This window comes from Erinaceus europaeus, chromosome 16 (assembly GCF_950295315.1).
Source record: "Erinaceus europaeus chromosome 16, mEriEur2.1, whole genome shotgun sequence".
NCBI classification, from domain to species: Eukaryota; Metazoa; Chordata; class Mammalia; order Eulipotyphla; family Erinaceidae; genus Erinaceus; species Erinaceus europaeus.
The window spans coordinates 71,045,647-71,067,450 of NC_080177.1; the positions used below are offsets into that span (position 1 = coordinate 71,045,647).

Genomic DNA, 21,804 nt, shown 5'->3' on the forward strand with positions numbered 1-21,804 from the left:
TCTCTGTCTCTATCCTAAATAAATCTTTTAAAAATCAATTAATTAGTTAATTAAACAATTCAAATGTAACCTATAGTGATAATAGCAGAATATCAATATTCTTAGAGGAGTACTAGCCGGGAAAAAATATGTGGTAGGATGGGAATATTTTGGTTTTGGTCTGCTGTGTTTACTTTGTGAAAAATTTTTAAGCTATACCTTACTTAACATTTGTGTACTGTATGTAAATTATACCTCAATAAAAATTATCTACCTGAAAATATAGCTCTTAATTATTTTTAGTGAAATAAATGCTAACAAGTCAACTGATTGTTTTTTTTTTTCCTTTTTTTGTTATTGATGCCATTGTTGTTGGATAGGACAGAGAGAAATGGAGAGAGAAGGGGAAGACAGACAGACTGAGACAAAGATAGACACCTGCAGACTTGCTTCACTGCCTGTGAAGCGACTCCCCTGCAAGTGGGGAGCCAGGGGCTCTAACTGGGATCCTTACACTGGTCCTTGTGCTTTGTGCCAAGTACGCTTAACCTGCTGTGCTACTGCCCAACTCCCAGGATATATATTTTTCTAAAAAGTTTTTCAGTTAATAGATATTCTTCTATTATTTATATTAACTGTCAGCTAGTTTTTAACTTTGTAATTTTTTTTAATTTTATTGATTTTTTAAGAGAGCAAGAAAAGGAGAGACAGATCAGAGCAAACTACTTAGTGTCATATGATGCCAGGGATTGAACTCAGGGCTCTACATATGCAAAGCATGCACTCTAAAGGCCCGGTGGTGGCACACCTGGTTAAGCACTCACATTATAGTGCACAAGGACCCAGGTTCAAGCCCCTTGTCCCCACCTGCAGGGTGAAAGCTTCACAAGTGGTGAAGCAGGACTGCAGGTGTTTCTCTATCTCTCTCCCTATCTTCCTCTCAACTTCTCACTGTCTTTATTATAATAAAATATATATATATATATATTTAAATGCACTCTAGGCGGAGGTAGATAGCATAATGGTTATGTAAAGAGACTCTCGTGCCTGAGGCACCAAAGTCCCAGGTTCAATCCCCCGCACCACCATAAGCCAGTGCTGAGCAGTGCTCTGGTTAAAAAAAAAAAAAAAAGTAACAAAAAAATGCACTCTACCCACTAAATCACTCCCCTAGCTGCTTAAAATTTTTAATAATTGCTTTTGCAGGGTCAAGTGGTGCAATACCTGATACGACTCACACATTACCATGTGCAAGGATCTGGCTTCAAGTCCTGGTCCATACCTACAGGGGGGAAGCTTCACAAGTGGTGAATCAGTGCTGCAGGTGCCTCTTTTCTCTGTATCTCTCCCTCTCTGTATCTCTATCAAAGAAGAAAAGGGGGGGAAATGGTTGCAGGGAGCCATGCAGGTACCGTAGTAACCCTGGTGGAAAATAATAATAATTTTGGGAGCTGGGCGGTAGCACAGCGGGGTTAAGCGCATGTGGTGTAAAGCACAAGGACTGGCATAAGGATCCTGGTTCGAGCCCCTGGCTCCCCACCTGCAGGGGAGTCGCTTCACAGGCGGTGAAGCAGGTCTGCAGGTGTCTATCTTTCTCTCCCCCTCTAGGTTCTCCCCCCCTCCATTTCTCTCTGTCATATCTAACAATGATGACATCAATAACAACAACAATGATAACTACAACAACAATAAAAAACAAGGGCAACAAAAGAGAAAATAAATAAATAGGAAAATAAATAAATAATAATAATAATTGTCTTCCATATAAGTCTTCATAACCATTATAACAGTTTTCTTAAAATCACAGATATGCATTTATACTTCTTTGATTACTAATAATATTTCAATATTTTTAAATGGTGAAATCACCATTTTTTAAATTTTATTATTTTATTTTTTTTTGCCTCTAGGGTTATCGCTGGGACTCAGTGCCTGCACTACAAATCCACTGCTCCTGGGGGCTGTTTTTTCCCATTTTGTTGCCTTTGTTGTAGTTATAGCTGTTGTTGTTGTTGGGTAGGAAAGAGAGAAATCGAGAGAAGAGGGGAAGACAGAGAGGAGGAGAGAAAGATAGACACCTGCAGACCTGCTTCACCACTTGTGAAGTGACCCCCTTGCAGGTGGGGAGCTGGAGGCTCGAACTGGGGTCCTTAACACCGGCCCTTCCGCTTTGCTCCATGTGCATTAACCTGCTGTGCTACCGCCCAGCTTCCATATTTCAACATTTTAAAAAATTTGTTAGCATAATTTTACTTCCAAATTGCATCCAGAATGTTCACTACTATTTGAAAATGACCAGTCACATAATTATATCAATTATTTTATATAATTATATCTTAATTATCATAGTGTTCTGTGATAATTATTCTAGCATTATAATAATAGGTGTTAATTATTAATTAATAAATGGCCTCACCACTGATTTTTTTAACTGATTAGACTTAACAGTTACCCAGTCTTTCATAGCCAACTTTAGGAATGCCAAGAATAATGTTGAAATAAGCATTTGGCTATTCAGTTTTCCAAAGACCAAAGCTAAGGTCTAAAATAAATAATAGGTTTGGACCAAATACTGAAGTTGGCTGACTCTGGATGAATTCCTACTTGAAATTTGAAGAATGAAAAAAGGAGACTGATTAGTTCTTTTTAAAAATTACATTGCTTAGGGTGGGAACATAGAGAGGGGGAGAGAACATATAAATTCATTTATTTATTCATTAACTGACTGACTGTCGTCAGTGGGTCGTTGACAACCTCTCTGGGATGACTTTTTCAGACAGAAAAAGAGAGACACAGAGAGAGGAATAGACCACACACTGAAGCTTCCTCTACTGCTGTGGAGGCCGGGCTTAAACCCAGCTAGTGGGAGTCAGGCGGTACCACAGTGGGTTAAGCGCACTTGGCACAAAGTGCAAAGACCGGTGTAAAGATCCCGGTTAGAGCCCCCAGCTCCCCACCTGCAGGGGAGTCACTTTACAAGTGGTGAAGCAGGTCTGTAGGTGTCTATCTTTCTCTCCCCCTCTCTGTCTTCCCCTCCTCTCTCCATTTCTCTCTGTCCTATCCAATAACGACAACATCAACAACAACAACAATAACTACAACAACAATAAAACAAGGGCAACAAAAAGGAAATAAATAAATATTTTTAAAAACCTCATTAGTACACATAGCAAAACAGGTGAAATATTTTGCAGGCCCCCATATAGGTGGTTTTAAAGAGGATTGTTTCAACCTAGGCCTAAAAGGTCAGAAACAGAGTCCAGCAAAGTAAACGACTTAAAACCCAGAGTTAGAGTGAGCTGACTTTCCTTAGAGTGAGATTTTACAAGGTAGACTAGGTAGGAAACTTTTCTTTTTAAATTTATTTGTTGGGGAGTTAATGGTTTACAGTCAAGAGTAAAACACAATAGTTTGTACATGAATAACATTTCCCAGTTTTGCACATAACAATTCAGCCCGCACTGGGTCCTCCTCTGCCATCATGTTCCAGGACTGAACCCTCACCCCACCCCCACCCCAAAGTCTTTGACTTCGGTGCAATACACCAACTCCAGTCCAAGTTCTGCTTAGTGTTTTCCCTTCTGATCTTATTTTTCAACTTCTGCCTATGAGAGACTTTTCTTTTTTAAGATTTTATTTATTTATGAGAAAGATAAGATGAGAGGAAAGAACCAGACATCACTCTGGTACATGTGCTGCTGGGGACTGAACTCAGGACCTCATACTTGAGAGTCCAATGCCTTATACAGTGTGCCATATCCCAGACCATGGGAGAAGACCCACGTGCTCTGACCCACAAACCCTATGGAGAGAACAAACTGAGTCAACATGAAAAAATGGGTCTTGATGTTATGGGTAGGGCGTAAGATGAAGAAACACTTGAGATCAGGGTCCTTTCCTACAACTGGATCAGTTGGCCCTCTTCATTATGTCTGTGGTACCAGGAGAATTCAGGTAAGCCCAGAATTACTGGCAGCTGAATCCCAACACAGTAGTAGTGACCACATCCAGGGAACCTTCTCTTTGAGAGAGCCTTTGCCCATTTCATCACACTTCTGTTAGGCTTCTACATAACTGAGCTCTTCAAAAAATGCTCCAAAGACATCATAGTCTCAATCTTTTGCATAACCATTATGCTATCTCTTCAGCCCCATAGTCTCAATCTTTTAAAATTTGCTTCTTGCCCATCCCACCATGGGGAAAATGAGGAAGTAGAAGAGCAGTTACAGTCCATACCAGGATGCTTTCCTGTGCAGGACTTCATGGTCGGTAAGGTTTGGGAACATCCCTGGAGCTGGAGCAGCTGGGGAGGCTCATGAGAAAGCCTACATTGTCAAGGAGGTCTTGTAGGGCGTACATAGTTCACACTGGGCAGGTTATGTAAGATGCCTATCCTCTGATGAAAAATCCTTGACTTCAGGGTGGGGAAAGATAGCATAATGGTTATGCAAAGAGACTCTCGTGCCTGTTCAATCCCCCATACCACCATAAGCCAGAGCTGAGCAGTGCTTTAGTAAGAAAGGAGAGGAAGAAGGAGAAGGAGGAGGAGGAGCAGGAGGAGGAGGAGAAGGAGGAGAAGGAGAAGAAGGAGGAGGAGGAGGAGGAGAAGAAGAAGAAAAAGAAGGAGAAAAACAAGAAGGAGGAGGAGAAAAGTCTCTGATTGTCAGAGAAATGCAAATCAAGACAACAATGAGATATCACTTCACTCCTGTGAGAATGTCACACATCAGAAAAGGTAACAGCAGCAAATGCTGGAGAGGGTGTGGGGTCAAAGGAACCCTCCTGCACTGCTGGTGGGAATGTCAATTGGTCCAACCTCTGTGGAGAACAGTCTGGAGAACTCTCAGAAGGCTAGAAATGGACCTACCCTATGAACCTGCAATTCCCCTCCTGGGGATATATCCTAAGGAACCCAACACATCCATCCAAAAAGATCTGTGTACACATATGTTCTTGGCAGCACAATTTGTAATAGCCAAAACCTGGAAGCAACCCAGGTGTCCAACAACAGATGAGTGGCTGAGCAAGTTGTGGTATATATACACAATGGAATACTACTCAGCTGTAAAAAATGGTGACTTCACTGTTTTCAGCCGATCTTGGATGGACCTTGAAAAAATCATGTTGAGTGAAATAAGTCAGAAACAGAAGGATGAATATGGGATGATCTCACTCTCAGGCCGAAGTTGAAAAACAAGATTAGAAAAGAAAACACAAGTCGAACCTGAAGTGGAATTGGAGTATTACACCAAAGTAAAAGACTCTGGGGTGGGTGGGTGGGTGGGGAGAATACAGGTCCATGAAAAATGATGAATGAAATAGTGGGGGTTGTATTGCTAAATGGGAATCTGGGGAATGTTATGCATGTAAAAAAAAAAAGTAGAAACGCAAAAAAAAAAAAAAAAAAAGGAGGAGGAGAAGGAGAAGGAGGAGGAGGAGGAGAAGAAGAAGGAGAAGAAAGTCCTTGACTTCTGGAGATGGAAATTTCCTCATCTAAATAAAGGCAATCTATTTCATAGAACTCATAAGTAGATTAATTGTGACAATATCTGTAAAGCACTTAGCACAGTGCCGGGCATTTAGGAAGAGTTTGAGGGGTGTTATAATCTATATTTATTACCTGGGTGTCAAATGTTTAGTGGCCAAACCTGTGATGGATGGGGCAGGCCTGATTTCCATGACAGGAGAATAAAGGACTTACAGAAAAGAGGCCAAACTCCTCCTCTTATCTCTCCTTGCCAAAAATTTTTTTCTAGCAAAGAGTAGATCAAGTCAGGTTCAAGGTCAGATAAAAGGGATAGTATGCATTAATTTCTCTAGCCGGAGTACTTTGGCATGGGGTTGGGAGAGGAGGTGGAGGGGGATGCTTTCACGTGTAGAAAGAAACGGAGACCAGGTATTTAGGACTAACTTAAGGGAAGATTTGTCATCTCTGTCCTCCACAAACCCCAAGATGGAAACGAAGGCAAAGACCTTAGGGCCTTTAAAAGAAGGGTTCAATTATCACAGCGGTTGATGATAATAAGAAAGCTCCAGTTATATATCTAATGTCCTCTCCCGAGACATTTAAACTAGTTCTTAGGGAAGCTTTCTCTACTTTCACTTCCTTCATGGAAGAGCGCCTCTATTTTCCTATCCTCTGACTCAGCCCCACATCCTACTTTGTCTTCCCCTCCTCTTAAGCATCATTTTCCACTACTCGCTCGTCTTTGAAAAGAGCCTTTGGTTCATGGTCTTCCACTGTTCTCTAGTAGATCAGTTTAAGTGGAGGGGGGAAAAAATCATAGTTGTTACTATCTAAAGCTTTCACATAGAAACTTAGCTGTGTTTACACACTTAAAATATAAACTGATGGGGGGCCAGGTGGTGGCGCACCTGGTTGAGCACACACATTGCCATGCACAACGACCCAGGTTCAAGCCCCCGGTCTCCACCTGCTGGGGTGAAGCTCCACAAGTGGCAAAGCAGTGCTGCAGGTGTCTCTCTGTTTTTCTCCTCTATCTCCTTCCCTCTCAATTTCTGGCTGTCTCTAGCCAGTAAATAAATAACAACAATAAAATTCTTTGGGAAAAAAAATAGCATAGGGCAGGGGTAGATAGCATAATTGTTATGCAAAGAAACTCTAGAGGCTCCAAGGTCTGAACCTGAGGCTCCAAGGTCTCAGGTTCAGTCCCCCACACCACCATAAGCCAGAGCTGAGCAGTGCTCTGATAAAAAAATAATAATAATAATAGCATAAACTGACGTTGATGTGAATTAAGACATATCCCTACCTGGGCCATGACGTTCAACACAAGATGGGACTTCACATCTGCTTATTGTCAGGCTCCTTTAGTTAATATTTACAAAGTTGTAATGTTGCAAGAGATAGTATCCAGTGACATCAGAGATCGTCTATCTTCTGCCTGTATAATCTAGCAAAGGAGAAAAAAAAAAAAAAAAAGACCCAGAAGACCTAAATGTCTTACCCAAAACAACATGGTTAGTTTAGTAAGAATTCAGTTTCTAATTTTAGTAAGAATTCAGTTTCTACCTGGGCCAGGCAGTGGTGCACATTACAGTGTATAAAGTCCTAGGTTCAGGTCCCTGGTCCCCACCTACAGAGGGAAAGCTTCACAAGTGGTGAAGTAGGGCTGTAAGTGTCTCTCTGTCTCTTGTCCTCTCTATTCCCCCCTCCTCTCTCAATTTCTCTCTATCTCTATCTAATAAAGATTAATAAATAAAAGATTTTTTGAAAAGAAGAATTCAGTTTCTTGTGGTCTGGGAGGTGGTGCAATGGATAAAGCATTGGTCTCAAGCATGAGGTCCCGAGTTCAATACCCAACAGCACAGTACCAAAGTGATACCTGGTTCTCTCTATTTCTCTCTCTCTCTCTCTCTCTCTCTCTCTCTCTCTCTCTCCCTCTCCTATCTTTCTCATTAAAAAACAAAACCTTTATAGAAAAAAATAATAATTCAATTTCATGAAGGACCCAAGTTCAAGCTCTTGGTCCCTACCTGGAAGGGAAAAGCTTCATAAACAATGAAGCAGTGTTTCTTTCTCTCTCCATCTCTGTCTCCTCCCCACCCCCAATTTCTCTCTGTCTCTATCCAATAAATAAATATATAAATACAATTTTTTTTCTTAATTCAGCTTCTTGAACCAGTCAATGATGGTATTATTCATGGTCCCACGTGGACTACAGACATCTTCCAAGGTCAAACTCACTCTCCATGATTTGTAAAATCAACCTACCAATAGACAGATTCCCGGAAGCAAGAAAAAAGCATGTTTATCCAAAAGAATGTTAGGTGCACATGATCCGGACACATTCACAGTGCTGATTCTCACCTGTGGACCACATCTCCTTCACCTGAATGCTCACATTGTGTCAGTCACATGAAAACAAAAACAAGAACATCCAGGAACTAGAGGGCAATTGGTCAAGCATATCCCTGGACCATCCATCCCATTGGCTGTTGAAGGTATAAATAAGGGCACACAGTAAGACAAAGCTTTGTCCTTACGTCTCATCTGCTATTCGGGACCTCCGTGAAACACTACAGAGAGGATTTGCTGGTGTTCCAGGTGTGCCTGTGACATACTGAAACAATTTGTCTTGGGTAAGTCACTTTTCTTTTTTCTTTTAATAGAAGCAGAGAGAGAATGAGAGACCACAGCACTGAAGTTTCCTCAATACAATAGGAGCCAGGCTCACACACATGACAGAACAGTGCAGTATCCAAGTGGAATATTTCACCAGCCCAAGGTCACCATTCTTTTTATTTTCTTTCAATTTCTTTATTGGGGGGTTAATGGTTTATAGTAAACAGTAAAATAAAATAGTTTGTACATGTGTAACATTTCTCAGTTTTCCACATAACAATTCAACCCCCACTAGGTCCTCCTTTGCCATCATGTTCCAAAACCTGAGCCCCAAAACCTGAGCCTTGAAATTATCTTTTATTTTGGTGCAATACACCAACTCCAGTCCAAGTTCTGCTTAGTGTTTTCCCTTCTGATCTTGTTTTTCAACTTTTGCCTATGAGTGAGATCATCCCATATTCATCCTTTTGTTTCTGACTTATCTCACTTAACATGATTTCTTCAAGCTCTTATCCAAGCATACATGTTACAGTGCACAAGACCCAGGTTCAAGTCTCCCTGCAGGGGGAAGGTTACCTGAGTGGTGAAGCCATGCTGCAGGAGTCTCTCTCTCTCTGTCTCTCACTTCCCTCTGAATCTCTCTGCCTCTATCTTATAAATAAATAATTTTTTAAAAGACATCTTTATGTCAATAAATCTTTTTAAAATTTTGTAGAGGGACAGAGACCTAGCATAATGGTTACACAAACATATTTTGTGCCTGTGATGCCTAGGCCCCAGGTTCAATCCCAACATCACATGGCATGATCTGGGTTCAAATACAGCCCCCATCACATGGATAAAACTTTAGTGCTGTGGTGTATTTTTCTCTTTATCTTTATCTTAGTCTCTCTTGTTGGCTGAAAAAGTTGGCTCAGAGCAGTGAAGTCCAATAATGACAAAGTAATATTTCTTTTGGGCCAGGTAGTGGTGCACCTGGTTGAAGATACACACTGCCAGGCACAAGGACCCAAGTGCAAGCTCCTGGTCCCCACCTGCAGTGGGGGAAGCTTCATAAACTGTGAAGCAGTGTTTCAAGTGTCTCCCTTTCTCTTTCTCTCTCTCTCCCCCTCTCTTTCTGTGTGTGTGTGTGTGTGTGTGTGTGTGTGTGTGTGTGTGCGCGCGCGCGCACGCCTGTCTGTCTGTCTGTCTCTCCCTTCCTTCTTGATTTTACTGTATCAGCAAAAATAAAGGAAAAATTGGCCACTGGGAGAGGTGGATCTGTGGTGTAGATACTCATCCCTAGCAATAACCCTGATTAGGGGAAGAAGAAAAAAGAAAAGAAAAAAAGCAAAGAAATATATTTTCAATTACCTTTATTTATTTAAGAGAGACAGTCAGAAGTCAAGAGAGAAAGGGGAGATAGAGAGGAAGAGAGACAGAGAAACACTTGCAGCATTGCTTCACCACTCACAAAGCTTCCCCCCTGTAGGTAGGGAACAAGTGCTCGAACCTGGGTCCTCGTGCATTGTAACATGTGCGCTCAACCAGGTGCACCACTCCCCAGCCCCAAGAAATATATTTGTTTGATGAGATATTGGGAAAGAGAGAAGCAGTGCATCATTCTGGCATATGCAGTGGCAGGGACTGAGCCCAGGGCTCCACTGGACAGGAAGGCTCCTGCATGTGATTGTGACTAAACTATGCTCTGAAGGGTGGATAATATTTGAGGAAAAGTTCTCAGGAGAAAGAAAGAAATCAGAAATAAAGTTGAAAAGAACAAATGTCTAGGAGACCAAAAGGAAGATATATCTATTAGAACTTGGTTCAGATAGGAGGTGGTGGTGATGGTAGTGATGGTGGTGGTGGTGGTGGTGGTGGTTGTTAGAATACTTTGTGTTTAGAGAGAAGTAGGAGAGGCTACTCATAAGGGCTGAGTGAATCTGTGATTAAGAAAAAACATGGAGGTTATAGGAGGAGATTTAAATCTAAGTGTCTATTTCTCTCTCTCCCTTTCTATCTTCCCTTCCCCTCTTAATTTCTTTCTGTCCCATCAAATAAAAGAAAGGAAAATATGGCCTCCAGGGACAGTGGTTTCATCATGTGGGAACCAAACTGCAGCAATAACCCTGGTGGCAATAAAAAAAAAATAGCAATAATAATAATAAATGAAATTAGTCTTATGTAACTGTGACATAAGGTAAGAAATTAATTGAAAATTGATTTTCATAGTTGACATTTCCTATGTAGGAGCCAATATTCTTTTTTTTAATATTTTATTTATTTATTAATGAGAAAGATAGGAGGAGAGAGAGAAAGAACCAGACATCACTCTGGTACATGTGTTGCCGGGGATTGAACTCTGGACTTCATGCTTGAGAGTCAAGTGCCTTAGCCACTGCACCACCTCCCGTGCCACAGGAGTCAATATTCTAAGTCTCAAGTATTGCAAGCCCTTGAAAACCAACCAGGCCCTGGCATTTGGAGAGACATGAGGTGAATGACTAAGATCAAGTAAACAATCAAAAGAATGCCTTCCCAAGGCCTCTAGGGTGTGTGTGTGTGTGGGGGGGAGCCTGGTCAAAGCTGAGTTATCCTGTACTTGACAGAAGGCATGTTTGCAACTTAACTGGATTCAGAACTTGCAAAGTTTGTGGTCAGTCATCTTAATCAGCATGAAATTCCTATGCTAGTCCTTGGCTGCTGCCACCATCCCTCCCTACAAAGCCCAGAGACAGATCAGTTACTGTTAATGAATTACTTGCAATCCTTCCATCTCTACAGGAGAGGATGGGAGAGGCTTCCGTGAGGACCTACAAAAGAGAAATGACTTCCTGGACAAATACCTACACGTATTTGCTCCCTGGGGCCCAAGTCAATTGCTGGCTGGATAATGTTCTCCTGAGTTCAAACACCGACGTTTTGTTAGCTTTGTGGAGAGGAATGGATAAGGGGGTCTCCACAGTGAAATGGGGGAGTTCTGTTGGGAAACCAGGCTACCCTTGGAAGTAGGGGTACAAACATCTCAGGTGTTTCCCATGTGGCTTGCAAATCAAAGCACCCTCAGTGACTTTTGCTAAGTTCAGGAGCATTTTGTCTCAGTGGCAATGAATTCATATAAATGCCAAAGCTGGAGATGCTGGCTGGGTAGGTCCCCAAAGTGATATGGACCTGAGAAGCTATAGTCAGAGCAAGTTCCCCAACTTCAGCCATTTGCTTCCTCCCTCAGTAAGTGCAATATCACTTACTGCCAGGTTTATAATTTACTGACAAGGCTGACAAAATAGCTCAACTGAATAGTGTGCTTGCTTTGCCATACACACAACCTGTTTGAGGCTGGTCCTCACTGCACTGGTGGAAGCTTCAGAACTGCAGTCTCTGCCCCTTTCCCTCTTTCTGTCTCTATTTCTTGCTCTCTCTCTCTCTCTCTTCTTGTTTTGGGACTGTGAAGCCCAGCGAAGCAAATAAATAAATATGTTACTGACTACAAATATATTCGTTTCACTTAAATTATTCTTTGAAAAAGAAACTACACTGCACCATATGTCTCCTGAGTGTCACTTAATAGAAGTAAAAATATTCAATCAAAGGGGACAGGTGGTGGTGCACCCGGTTAAGCACACACATTACAGTACACAAAGACCCAGGTTCAAGCCCCTGGTCCCTACCTGCAAGGGGAAAGCTTCACAAGTGGTGAAATACAGCTGCAGGTCTCTCTCTCTCTCTCTCTCTCTCTCTCTCTCTCATTCTCCTCCTCCCTTCTCAATTTTTCTCTGTCTCTATCCAATAATACATAAATAAAATATTCAATAGAAATAATGAGTGGCCAGGGACTGGGCAGTAGCACAGTGGGTTAAGCACATATAGCAGGAAGCACAAGGACTGGCGTCCCCAGCAGCCCACCTGCAGGGGGAGCACTTCGCAAGCGGTGAAGCAGGTCTGCAGGTGTCTTTCTGTCTTCCCCTCCTCTATTTCTCTCTGGCCTATCCAACAACAGCAATAACATCAACAGCATGGCAACAGTAACAACAAGGGCAACAAAATAGGAAAAATGGCCTCCGGGAGCAGTGGATTCATAGTGTAGACACCGAGCTCCAGTGATAACCCTGGAGGCAGAAAATAAATAAATAATAAATGACCATCCAATTAAAAAAATATTTATTTTACAAAAGAGGAAAACCATAGCACCACTTGGTATATGCCTCAAACCTGGAGCTAGGCTTGAAGCTGGGGCTCCACGTATGTAGTCCTGCTCTCTGCCTACCGAGCAAGCTCTACAGCCACTGATTTCTAGAATTTCTTGAGAGCCAGTCCTTGTGCTTTGCGCCACGTGCGCTTAACGCGCTACACTACCGCCTGACCCCCTTGATTTCTACAATTTCTTTCCAAATACTGTTTTCAGGTGAAGACTGAGCTTGAGATTTGTTGTCTTAACTGAAAAGAGGAAATAACAACAAAAAAAAAATTTTTTTTTTTTTACTTTCTTGCTCCAATAGATTTTTCTCCTGAATGCTACCAGTAAGATTAAAGGAGAATTACTAAAAGACAATGTTTGTGTACCACCCCAAATCATAGCAATACACTCATCCACTCGGCCTCTATGAGCTATAATTTCTCCTTCCTTTTTCAGCTGGGTACTAGACCAAGGAGGTGAGAAGGAAGTTGAAATTCCTAGTGCTTGCTCCGCCACTCACTTGGTGGCCTTGGACAGAAACTCACATCTCTCTAAGGTCTCTTTCAGTTCTGATCCTCTGTAACACCAAGACTTTCTCCAACACAGCAAAAACAGGACCACGGAGGGAGCCCAGCTAAACCCGCTGCTTTACCAGCTGAGGCAGTGACTGAGTCCCTTTCTGCAGGTGTCTGTTTTACTGGTTTTAGTGAGAAAATACTGTGGCACAGAGGGGAGTTAGCCTGACTACCCAATCTCAACGTCAATGCTTTCAGGAACTCCCAGATTAACCTAGGCTAGAACTTTGGCAAAGTTTTCTTCCAAGATCAGGGTTTTGTTTGTTTTCCTTGTTTTGTTGTTGTTGTTGTTGTTGTTTTCTGTTTGTTTATTTTTACCACAGCACTGTTAAAGTCTGGTTTATGGTGGTGCTGAGGAATTAAACCTCCTGAGTTTTAGGTATGAAAGTCTTATGCAGGGAGTCAGGCTGTAGCGCAGCAGGTTAAGCGCAGGTAATGCAAAGCGTAAGGACTGACATAAGGATCCCGGTTCGAGCCCCCGGCTCCCCACCTGCAGGGGAGTCGCTTCACAGGCGGTGAAGCAGGTCTGCAGGTGTCTGTCTTTCTCTCCCCCTCTCTGTCTTCCCCTCCTCTCTCCATTTCTCTGTGTTATCCAACAATGACAACATCAGTAAAACAACAAGGGCAACAAAAGGAAAGAAATAAATACTTGAAAAAAAAACTTGAAAAAAATTAAGTCTTATATATAACCATGATTCTATATCCCTCCCCCCAGTTCTACCTTCTCAGAATTTCAAAAAAAGAAACATGGGAGCGAGAAAGAAAACACTTTGGATGCCAAGAAGCCTTGATTAACATCCTTTATGGTTTTTTATTACACTCTAGCTGTGTAATTGCGGGCAATTTTCCTTCATTTTTTTTTTCTTTTTTGTTTTGTTCTGTTTGTCTGCTTGTTTTGTAGAACTGAAGCCTCACACATCTGCGACTTCACGCCACTCAGAGTCCCTTTTTCAGTCACTGAAAGAGTGGGTCAGGGCATCACAGCACCTGACAGTATTTTCCACTTGGTCCTGGGGCTCAAGCCTGGACCACATTCCTGGCCTAGCCTGTCAGCTACTTCTTTAGCCTTGGTTTGTTTGTATTTTGCTTTGTTTTAGTGTCATGTGTCAGGCTGGGGAAATAGCACTATCTTTAATGCAACAGACTTTCATGCCTGGGATACCAGAAGTCCCAGGTTCAATCTCTGTAACCACTAAAAGCCAAAGCTGAGGAACACTCTGTGGGGTGGGGGTGGGGGAAATATTTTATCTCAAAGCTATCATAAGGGATAAAGAGTGTAAGTATTTATTGGTCATATCTTCTGGAACTGAATATTTTAAATACCAGGGGTATTCTTAAGTATCTGAGACTGTTGGAAGCCTAAAAGAACTCACTTAGAGTTTAAACTTATCAGGAGGTGCTGCCCACGAGATGGCTGAGAATGGTGCACACTGTCTCCACAGTACATAAAGTGTTAGACTCTAAGCATGAGGTCCTGAGTTCAGTCCCCACCATCACATCTGCCAGAGTGATGCTCATTAATAAATAAAAACAGGGAGTCGGCGGTAGCATAGTGCATTGAGCGCAGGTGGCACGAAGCACAAGGACCAGCGTAAGGATCCCAATTCAAGCCCCCCCCATCCCCACCTGCAGGGGAGTCACTTCACAAGCGGTGGAGCAGGTCTGCAGGTGTCTGTCTTTCTCTCCCCCTCCCTGTCTTCCCCTCCTCTCTCCATTTCTCTCTGTCCTATCCAACAACGAAAGAAAATAACAACAATAATAACAACAACAGTAAAAAACAATGGCAACGAAAGGGAAAAATCGATAAATATAAAAAATTAAATAAGTAAAAACAAATAATTCTTGGGGCCAGGTGGTGACGCACCCAAGGACGAGGCCAATGCGCAAGGTTCAAGCCCCTCAGTCCCCACCTGCAGGAGGGAAGTTTGTGAATGGTGAAGCAATGTTTCAGGTGTCTCTCTGTCTCTCACCCTCTCTATCTCTCCCTACCCTCTCAATTATTGATTGTCTCTATCCAATAAATAAAGATAATTTTTAAAAATTTTAGGGGCCAGGTGGTGGCACACCTGGTTGAGCACACATGTTACAATGTGCAAGGACCCCAGTTCGAGCCCCCGGTCCCCACCTGCAGGGGAAAAGCCCTGCAAGTGGCGAAGCAGGGCTGCAAGTGTTTCTCTTTCTCTCTCTCTCTCTTTCCTTCTCTCTCTCGCTCTCTCTCTTTCTTTCTCTCTCTATCTCCCCCCACCCTCTCAATTTCTGACTGTCTCTATACAATAAAAAGATAATTTAAAATTTTTTTTAAATTCTTTAAAAAATAAGATTCTAGGGGCCAGGCAGTGGCACACCTGGTTAGAAGCACATAGTACCCAAGCAAGGATCTGGGCTAGCGCCCCCAGCTCCTCACCTGTAGAGAGGATGCTTTACAAGCAGTGAAGCAGGTCTGCAGATATCTTTTTCCCTCTCTATGTCCTCCTCCTCCTCTCTCAATTTCTCTCTTTCCTGTGAAATAAAATGGGAAAAAATGGGCACCATAAGTGGTGGATTTGTAGTGCCAGCATCAAGCCCCAGCAATAACCCTGGAGGGAAAAAAGGAAAAAGAAAGAGAGAAAGGAAGAGAGAAAGAAAGAAAGAAAGAAAGGAAAGAAGGAAGAAAGAAAGAAAGAAAGAAAGAAAGAAAGAAAGAAAGAAAGAAAGAAAACATTCTTAGAATGGTTAACCAGGCTTCCCCACCTCATGGGGACCTACTCACCCACGTACCCCTGCCTCTGTTCCACCATTTCCTTTAGGAGGGATGACACCAACCAGAACAATCTTCCACCTGCTGCCACTCCTGCTGCTGGGACTGTGGCTGGCTGTGGCCTCCGTCAGTGCCAAGCCCAAAAACATGACCTCTGCTCAGTGGTTTGAAACTCAGCATATCCAGCTAGACCCCCAGAGCTGCAACGCTGCCATGCATGCCATCAACAAGTACACCAGACACTGCAAGAACCGCAACTCCTTCCTGCATGAGCCCTTCTCCAGTGTGGCCACCGCCTGTCAGACCCCCAATATAGTCTGCAAGAATGGCCGGGAGAACTGTCACCAGAGCCTGAACCCAGTGCCCTTGACTGACTGCCGCCACACCTCGGGGAAGTACCCAGACTGCAGGTACAAGGAGAAGCAAATGGATGCGTACTTCATCGTGGCCTGTGAGCCTCCCACAGTGAAGGATGATCAGGACTATGAGCTGGTTCCCGTGCACTTGGATGAAATTATATAATGCCCAGCCCCGTCCCCCGAACTCCTAATGCTGCATTCTCTCTTGAGCTCTTGTTTCCTTGATTTACGAATCCTTACTTTAACAAATACCAGTTCACTCCCACACACCCAGCTTCACTCCACTTAATCCTTTTTTTTTCTACCAGGGTTATTGCTGGGGTTCAGTGCTTGCATAATGAATCCACAGCTCCTGGTGGTACTCTTAAGATTCTTTAGGGGTGTGGGGGTTCACTGAGGCTCCAGATGATGTTGCTTTCAACACATGATACCATGAGGCCCTTCAGGTGCTAAGGACTTTTTAGCATTGGCTGGTGCAGGTTGGGGAATGAGAGCATCTCAACTGAAAAGAATATACAATTAGAAATGGAAGCTAAGGTCAGGGCCTTTGGAGGGCAATGATTGGCCAGTCCAGGAGAATCCTGGGTAGGGGAGATTACCAGAGGAAGGAGGGCAGGAGAACCTGGGCTGTTAGGCAAAAGAATGTGTCTTATTTTCCTGCAATAAAAGCCTTTACTTAAAAAAAAAAAAAAAAAGCCTTTGCTTTTTCTGACTGAGTGTGTGGTATTATTCAGGGAAAGCCTGTCACATGTGTGGGTGGCAGCCGCTTCGCTGCCCTATGGTCAAAGAGAGGGCAGGACTCTGAAAAGGTTGATTTGAGACATGCCTGGGGGTCCCATCTCTGAGCCCCAGGATGTCAGATTTGCAGTCTAACTCTTTATTCAGGCTCAAGACCTGACCTCATTCCTCATTGGTGCAACCTGGAGCAGAAACTTCTGACTTTGTTTTCTTTTTGCCTCCAGGGTTATCTCTGCGGCTCGGTGCCTGCACTACGAATCTACTGCTCCTGGAGGCCATTTTTTTTCCATTTTTTTGCCTTTGTTGTTGCGCTTGTTGTAGTTACTATTGTTATTGTCATCATAGCTGTTGATGTTGTTGGATAGGACAAAAAGAAATCGAGATCTGCAGACCTGCTTTCCCACTTACAAAGCGACCCCCTGAAGGTGGGGAGCTGGGGGCACGAACCGGGATCCTTACACCGGCCCTTGTGCTTTGCTCCATGTGCACTTACCCCGCTGTACCACTGCCCAGCCCCCAGAAACTTCTGACTTCTAAGAAGTGTTTCCTTTCTTTGAGAATTTCACTATCAGGGCATACCAATAATATTTCAAAAAATATATATTTATTTTAATTTGACAGGAAAGAAAGAAATTGCAAGGGGAAAGGGAAAGAGGTAGAGAGAGAGAGAGGGAGGGAGAGGGAGAGGGAGAGAGATGCAGTTGTATGAAACTGTCCCCAGGTGGTGGTCCGGGAGGTGGCACAGTAGATAAGGATTTGGACTCTCAAGCATGAGGTCCTGGGTTTGATCCCCAGCAGCACATGTACCAGAGTGATGTCTGGTTCTTTCTCTCTCTCCTCCTATCTTTCTCTTTCTCATTAATAAATAAATAAAATCTTTTAAAAAAAAAACTTTCCCCAGCAGATGGGGGCTGGGGACTTGAACCTGGATCCTTGTGCATAGTAACATGTGCACTCAACCAAGTGCACCACCACCGGGCCCCACATTCCAAGAATCTTGATCTGGTTAACATCAGTCTTGATCTGAAAGCACTAAGGAGAGCATCTCTAACAATGCTGTGAATGGTAAGTTTGAGATGCAATCTACTGCAATAATTTGATAAAAATAATTTGATAAAATTCAATTATTTGATAAAATATAATAAAAGAATTAACTAGAAAAGGTTAAAAAGAAAAACAGAAAATAAGGTCAAATGTTGCTGCTTGGGGGTGGGTTATGGAGATTGGGTAGTGGGAATTGTGTGGAGTTGTACCCCTCCTACTTATGTTTTTGTTCATTAATCCTTTCTTAAATAAAAAATTTTAAAAAAAAAGTTGCTGCTGCTCCTGCTGTTGCTAAGATCAGCTAACCTGGGAGTCGGGCGGTAGCACAGCGGGTTAAGCGCACGTGGCACCAAGTGCAAGGACCAGCATAAGGATCCCAGTTTGAGCCCCCGGCTCCCCACCTGCAGGGGAGTCTGCTTCACAGGTGGTGAAGCAGGTCTGCAGTTGTCCCTCTTTCTCTCCTCCTCTCTGTCTTTCCCCCCTCTCTCCATTTCTCTCTGTCCTATCTAACAACGATGACATCAACAGCAACAACTAATAACAACAACAATTTTTTTAAAAAAGCAACAAGGGCAACAAAAGAGAAAATAAATATTTTTTAAAAATTAAAAAAAAAAAAAAGATCAGCTAAGCTAAGACCACTCAGCGGCAGCTGTTTCAGCTGACATGCTCAGTCCCCACGGGCCCAGCCTGCCTGCGCAGTAAACAGCAGCCTTCCGGGGAGTGTCCGCAGTCTGTTGCTTGTCTGCATGACCCCAAGGGGCCTTGCTGACAGCCTTCCCCACTGGGCACTCTTATTTTGTAATTTATTAATTAGAAAGATAGGAGAGAAAGAATCAGACATCAGTCTGGTACATGTGCTGCTAAGGACTGAGCTCAATACCTCGCGCTTAGGAGTCCAATGCTTTATCCACTGCACCATCTCCCAGACCACTGGGTATTCGTTTCATGTCTGCCCTCCTGTTGTCCCCAGCCTTATGCTCCAGAGAAATATATGGCACCTTTGGATAGCCCCAGACTAGGTTGCCCAGGGTCCACACTAAGTAGATCGTTGTGTCCAACAGAATATGTGATTCAGGCCCTTCACAGAACCAAGTCCAAGCTCCCCAGCTACCAGAAAACCCTCACCTAGGGAGGGGATGGGATACAGAGTTCTAGTGGTGGGAATTGTGTGAAGTTGCTCCTCTCTTATCCTGTGGTTTTGTCAACATTTCCTTTTTATAAATAAATTAATTAATTTAATTAAATTAAAAAAGAAAGAAAATCCTCATCTTCAAGAAGGAAGCTTTGATAAGCTTAGTGTGGGTGGGTTTGAGGACAGGGTGGATGAAAGGCACCTCATTCCAGACGGCTGTGGGGTCACACACAGGCCTCTGTAATCACAGCCCCCTGAACAAGCGGCAGCCTGGACTCATGAGAGCTTTGGAGCTGCCCTTCCTTTGTCTTTCCTAATCTATCTACTTCCTGTCATGGACTGGGGAAGTGGTGGAGTGGGCAGTGCTGAACCTGGGTACATGAGGTCCTGACTTGGATCCCCGGGATTGCATGTAGCAAAATGATGCTCTGATTCTTGTTCTCCTCCCCGCAACACAGCCTCTCTCTCATGTTAATAAATAAATATTATTTAAAGCCCATGTCCTGGGCTGGGGAGACTGTGTAACAGTCATGCAAAAAAAGCTCACGTGGCTGAGGCTCTGTGGTCCCATGTTCAGTCTCTATTACCACCATAAACCAGAGCTGAAGTAGTGCTCTGGTCTCTGTCTCTCTCTCTGTCTGTATCTTTCTTTATACGTCTATCTCTTATTGCAATAAAATATAGAGGGGTCAGGTGGTGGCACATCTGGTTAAGTGCACACATTACAGTGGGCAAGGACTTGGGTCCAAGCCCCTGGACCCCATTTGCAGGGGGGAAAGCTTCATGAGTGGTGAAGCAGGGCTGCAGGAATTTCTCTGTCTCTCTCCCTCTCTATCTCCCCCTCCCCTCTCAATTGCTCTCTGTTTCTATCCAATAACAAGTAAATAATAAAATATGAAATCCGGGCGTCAGGCTGTAGCGCAGCGAGTTAAGCGCATGTGGCGCTAAGCTCAAGGACCAGTGTAAGGATCCTGGTTCCAGCCCCCGGCTCCCCACCTGAAAGTGGGTCACTTCACAAGCGGTGAAGCAGGTCTGCAGGTGTCTATCTTTCTCTCCCCGTCTCTATCTTCCCCTCCTCCATTTCTCTCTGTCCTATCCAACAACGACAACAACAACAATAATAACTACAACAATAAGGAGTTGGGCGGTAGGGCAGCGGGTCAAGCGCACGTGGTGCGAATCACAAGGACCGGCTTAAGGATCCTGGTTGGAGCCCCCGGCTCTCCACCTGTAGGGGAGTCGCTTCACAGGCGGTGAAGCAGGTCTGCAGGTGTCTATCTTTCTCTCCCCCTCTCTGTCTTCCCCTCCTCCCTCCATTTCTCTGTCCTATCCAACAATGACAACAACAATAATAACTACAACAATAAAACAAGGACAACAAAAGGGAATAAATAAATAAATAAATTTATATTTTTTTAAAAAGGGGAATTGTGGTCCGGGCGGTGGCGCAGTGGATAAAGCAAGGACTCTCAAGCATGAGGTCTTGAGTTCAATCCCCGGCAGCACATATGCCAGAGTGATGCCTGGTTCTTTCTCTCCTATCTTTCTCATTAATAAATAAATAAAATCTTTTTTTTTTTAAAAAAAAGGGGGGAGTCGGGCGATGGTACTAAGCGTATGCGGTGCGAAGTGCAAGGACCCACCTAACGATCCCGGTTCGAGTCCCCAGCTCCCCACCTGCAGGGGGGTTGTTTCACAGGTGGTGAAGCAGGTCTGCAGGTGTCTATCTTTCTCTCCTCCTCTCTGTCTTCCCCTCATCTCTTCATTTCTCTCTGTCCTATCCAAAAACAACGACATCAATAACAACAACAATAATAACTACAACAATAAAACAACAAGGGCAACAAAAAGGAAAATAAATAAATAAATAAATAAATATAAAAAAGGAAAAAAATTTTTTAAATTGCAGTGTGAGGAGAGAAAGCTAAGAATAAGATGCTGAAACACACTGTCACTTAAGGTACAGACAGAAGAACTAGAACTTGCCTATAGTACTGGGAAGAAGCCAAAGGGATTCAAGAATTTTTTTTTTTAATCTTAGATCCACAAGGATGGACAATTATTGCCTGTGACGGGCAGAGTCATTGGAGTTATCTGCAGGATGTTGGAGGGGGTTCTGGGGTGTGCAGATGTGGTGTGTAGCAGAAAGGTTTGCCTAAGGGAGCTGGGAGTTGGAATTTTGGGATACTCTTCTCTCTGTGTCACTTCTTATTTCACCAGGCATCCTTTCCTTATGTTGAGCTCTAGTCTGTGGAGGAAACCCTCTTTCTAAATACGGGGTGGTGTTGGGAGGTGGCAGACAGAGGAGAGAATTGTGTACATATGTGCGAGTGCACATCCCAGTGTGTGGGGTTGTGAATGTGCTTGACATATGTTGGTGTTTATGTGTGTATACTTGGATAATATGTGTATATTTTTCTTTCTTTTTTCTTTATGAGGGTATTAGTGGCTTACAGTCAACAGTAAAATACAGTAGTTTGTTACGCGTATGCTTTTCTTTGTGCAAGTATCTGTCAGGAAAAGTACAGAAATTAAGAGGAAACATGGCAAATTGATAGACTGATTTTTTTTTTTAATCCTCCTCTGCCAGAGCACAGCTCAGCTCTGGTTTATGGTGGTGTGGATGATTGAACTTAGGACTTCAAAGCCTCAGGCATGAGAGTCTCCTTGTATAACCATTATGCTATTGAGCCCTGCCCTGCACTCTCCTGAATGACTTGATACATCCCCATGACTTCAACTGCCACTTACCTCCACACACAAGTTTGTCTCTGCCTCAGTCTCCAAAGTTTCCAGCACATGTATCCATTGACCAGTTGTCACTAAACCCCCTGGTATCATACAGGCATCTTACCCAAAAGGATTCAGAACTGAGTTCATGATCTTCCTTGGTTTCCAAATACACATCCCCTCTGCTCCTGCAGTATCTCACTTTTGGTTAGTGGTAACATCATACCCAGTCATTCAAAAACCTAATCTAAGACACGCCTGCACCAAC

At 43.3% G+C, this 21,804-nt stretch overlaps 1 protein-coding gene and 1 non-coding gene across 2 annotated transcripts; both read left to right on the forward strand.

Annotated features, from left to right (window-relative positions):
• The first annotated feature begins 7,607 nt into the window (after window positions 1-7,607).
• On the forward strand, window positions 7,608-16,575 carry LOC103126069 (ribonuclease 8-like). The gene is made up of 2 exons (XM_007536935.3): window positions 7,608-8,082; window positions 15,580-16,575. Exon 2 carries the CDS (start codon window positions 15,585-15,587, stop codon window positions 16,050-16,052), a length of 468 nt encoding a protein of 155 aa, XP_007536997.1. The 5' UTR covers window positions 7,608-8,082; window positions 15,580-15,584; the 3' UTR covers window positions 16,053-16,575.
• A 1,742-nt stretch (window positions 16,576-18,317) lies between these two features.
• Window positions 18,318-18,448, forward strand: LOC132533629 (small nucleolar RNA SNORA70). The gene has a single exon (XR_009545487.1). It is a non-coding gene; the product is annotated as a small nucleolar RNA SNORA70 (small nucleolar RNA).
• The last annotated feature ends 3,356 nt before the right edge of the window (window positions 18,449-21,804 follow it).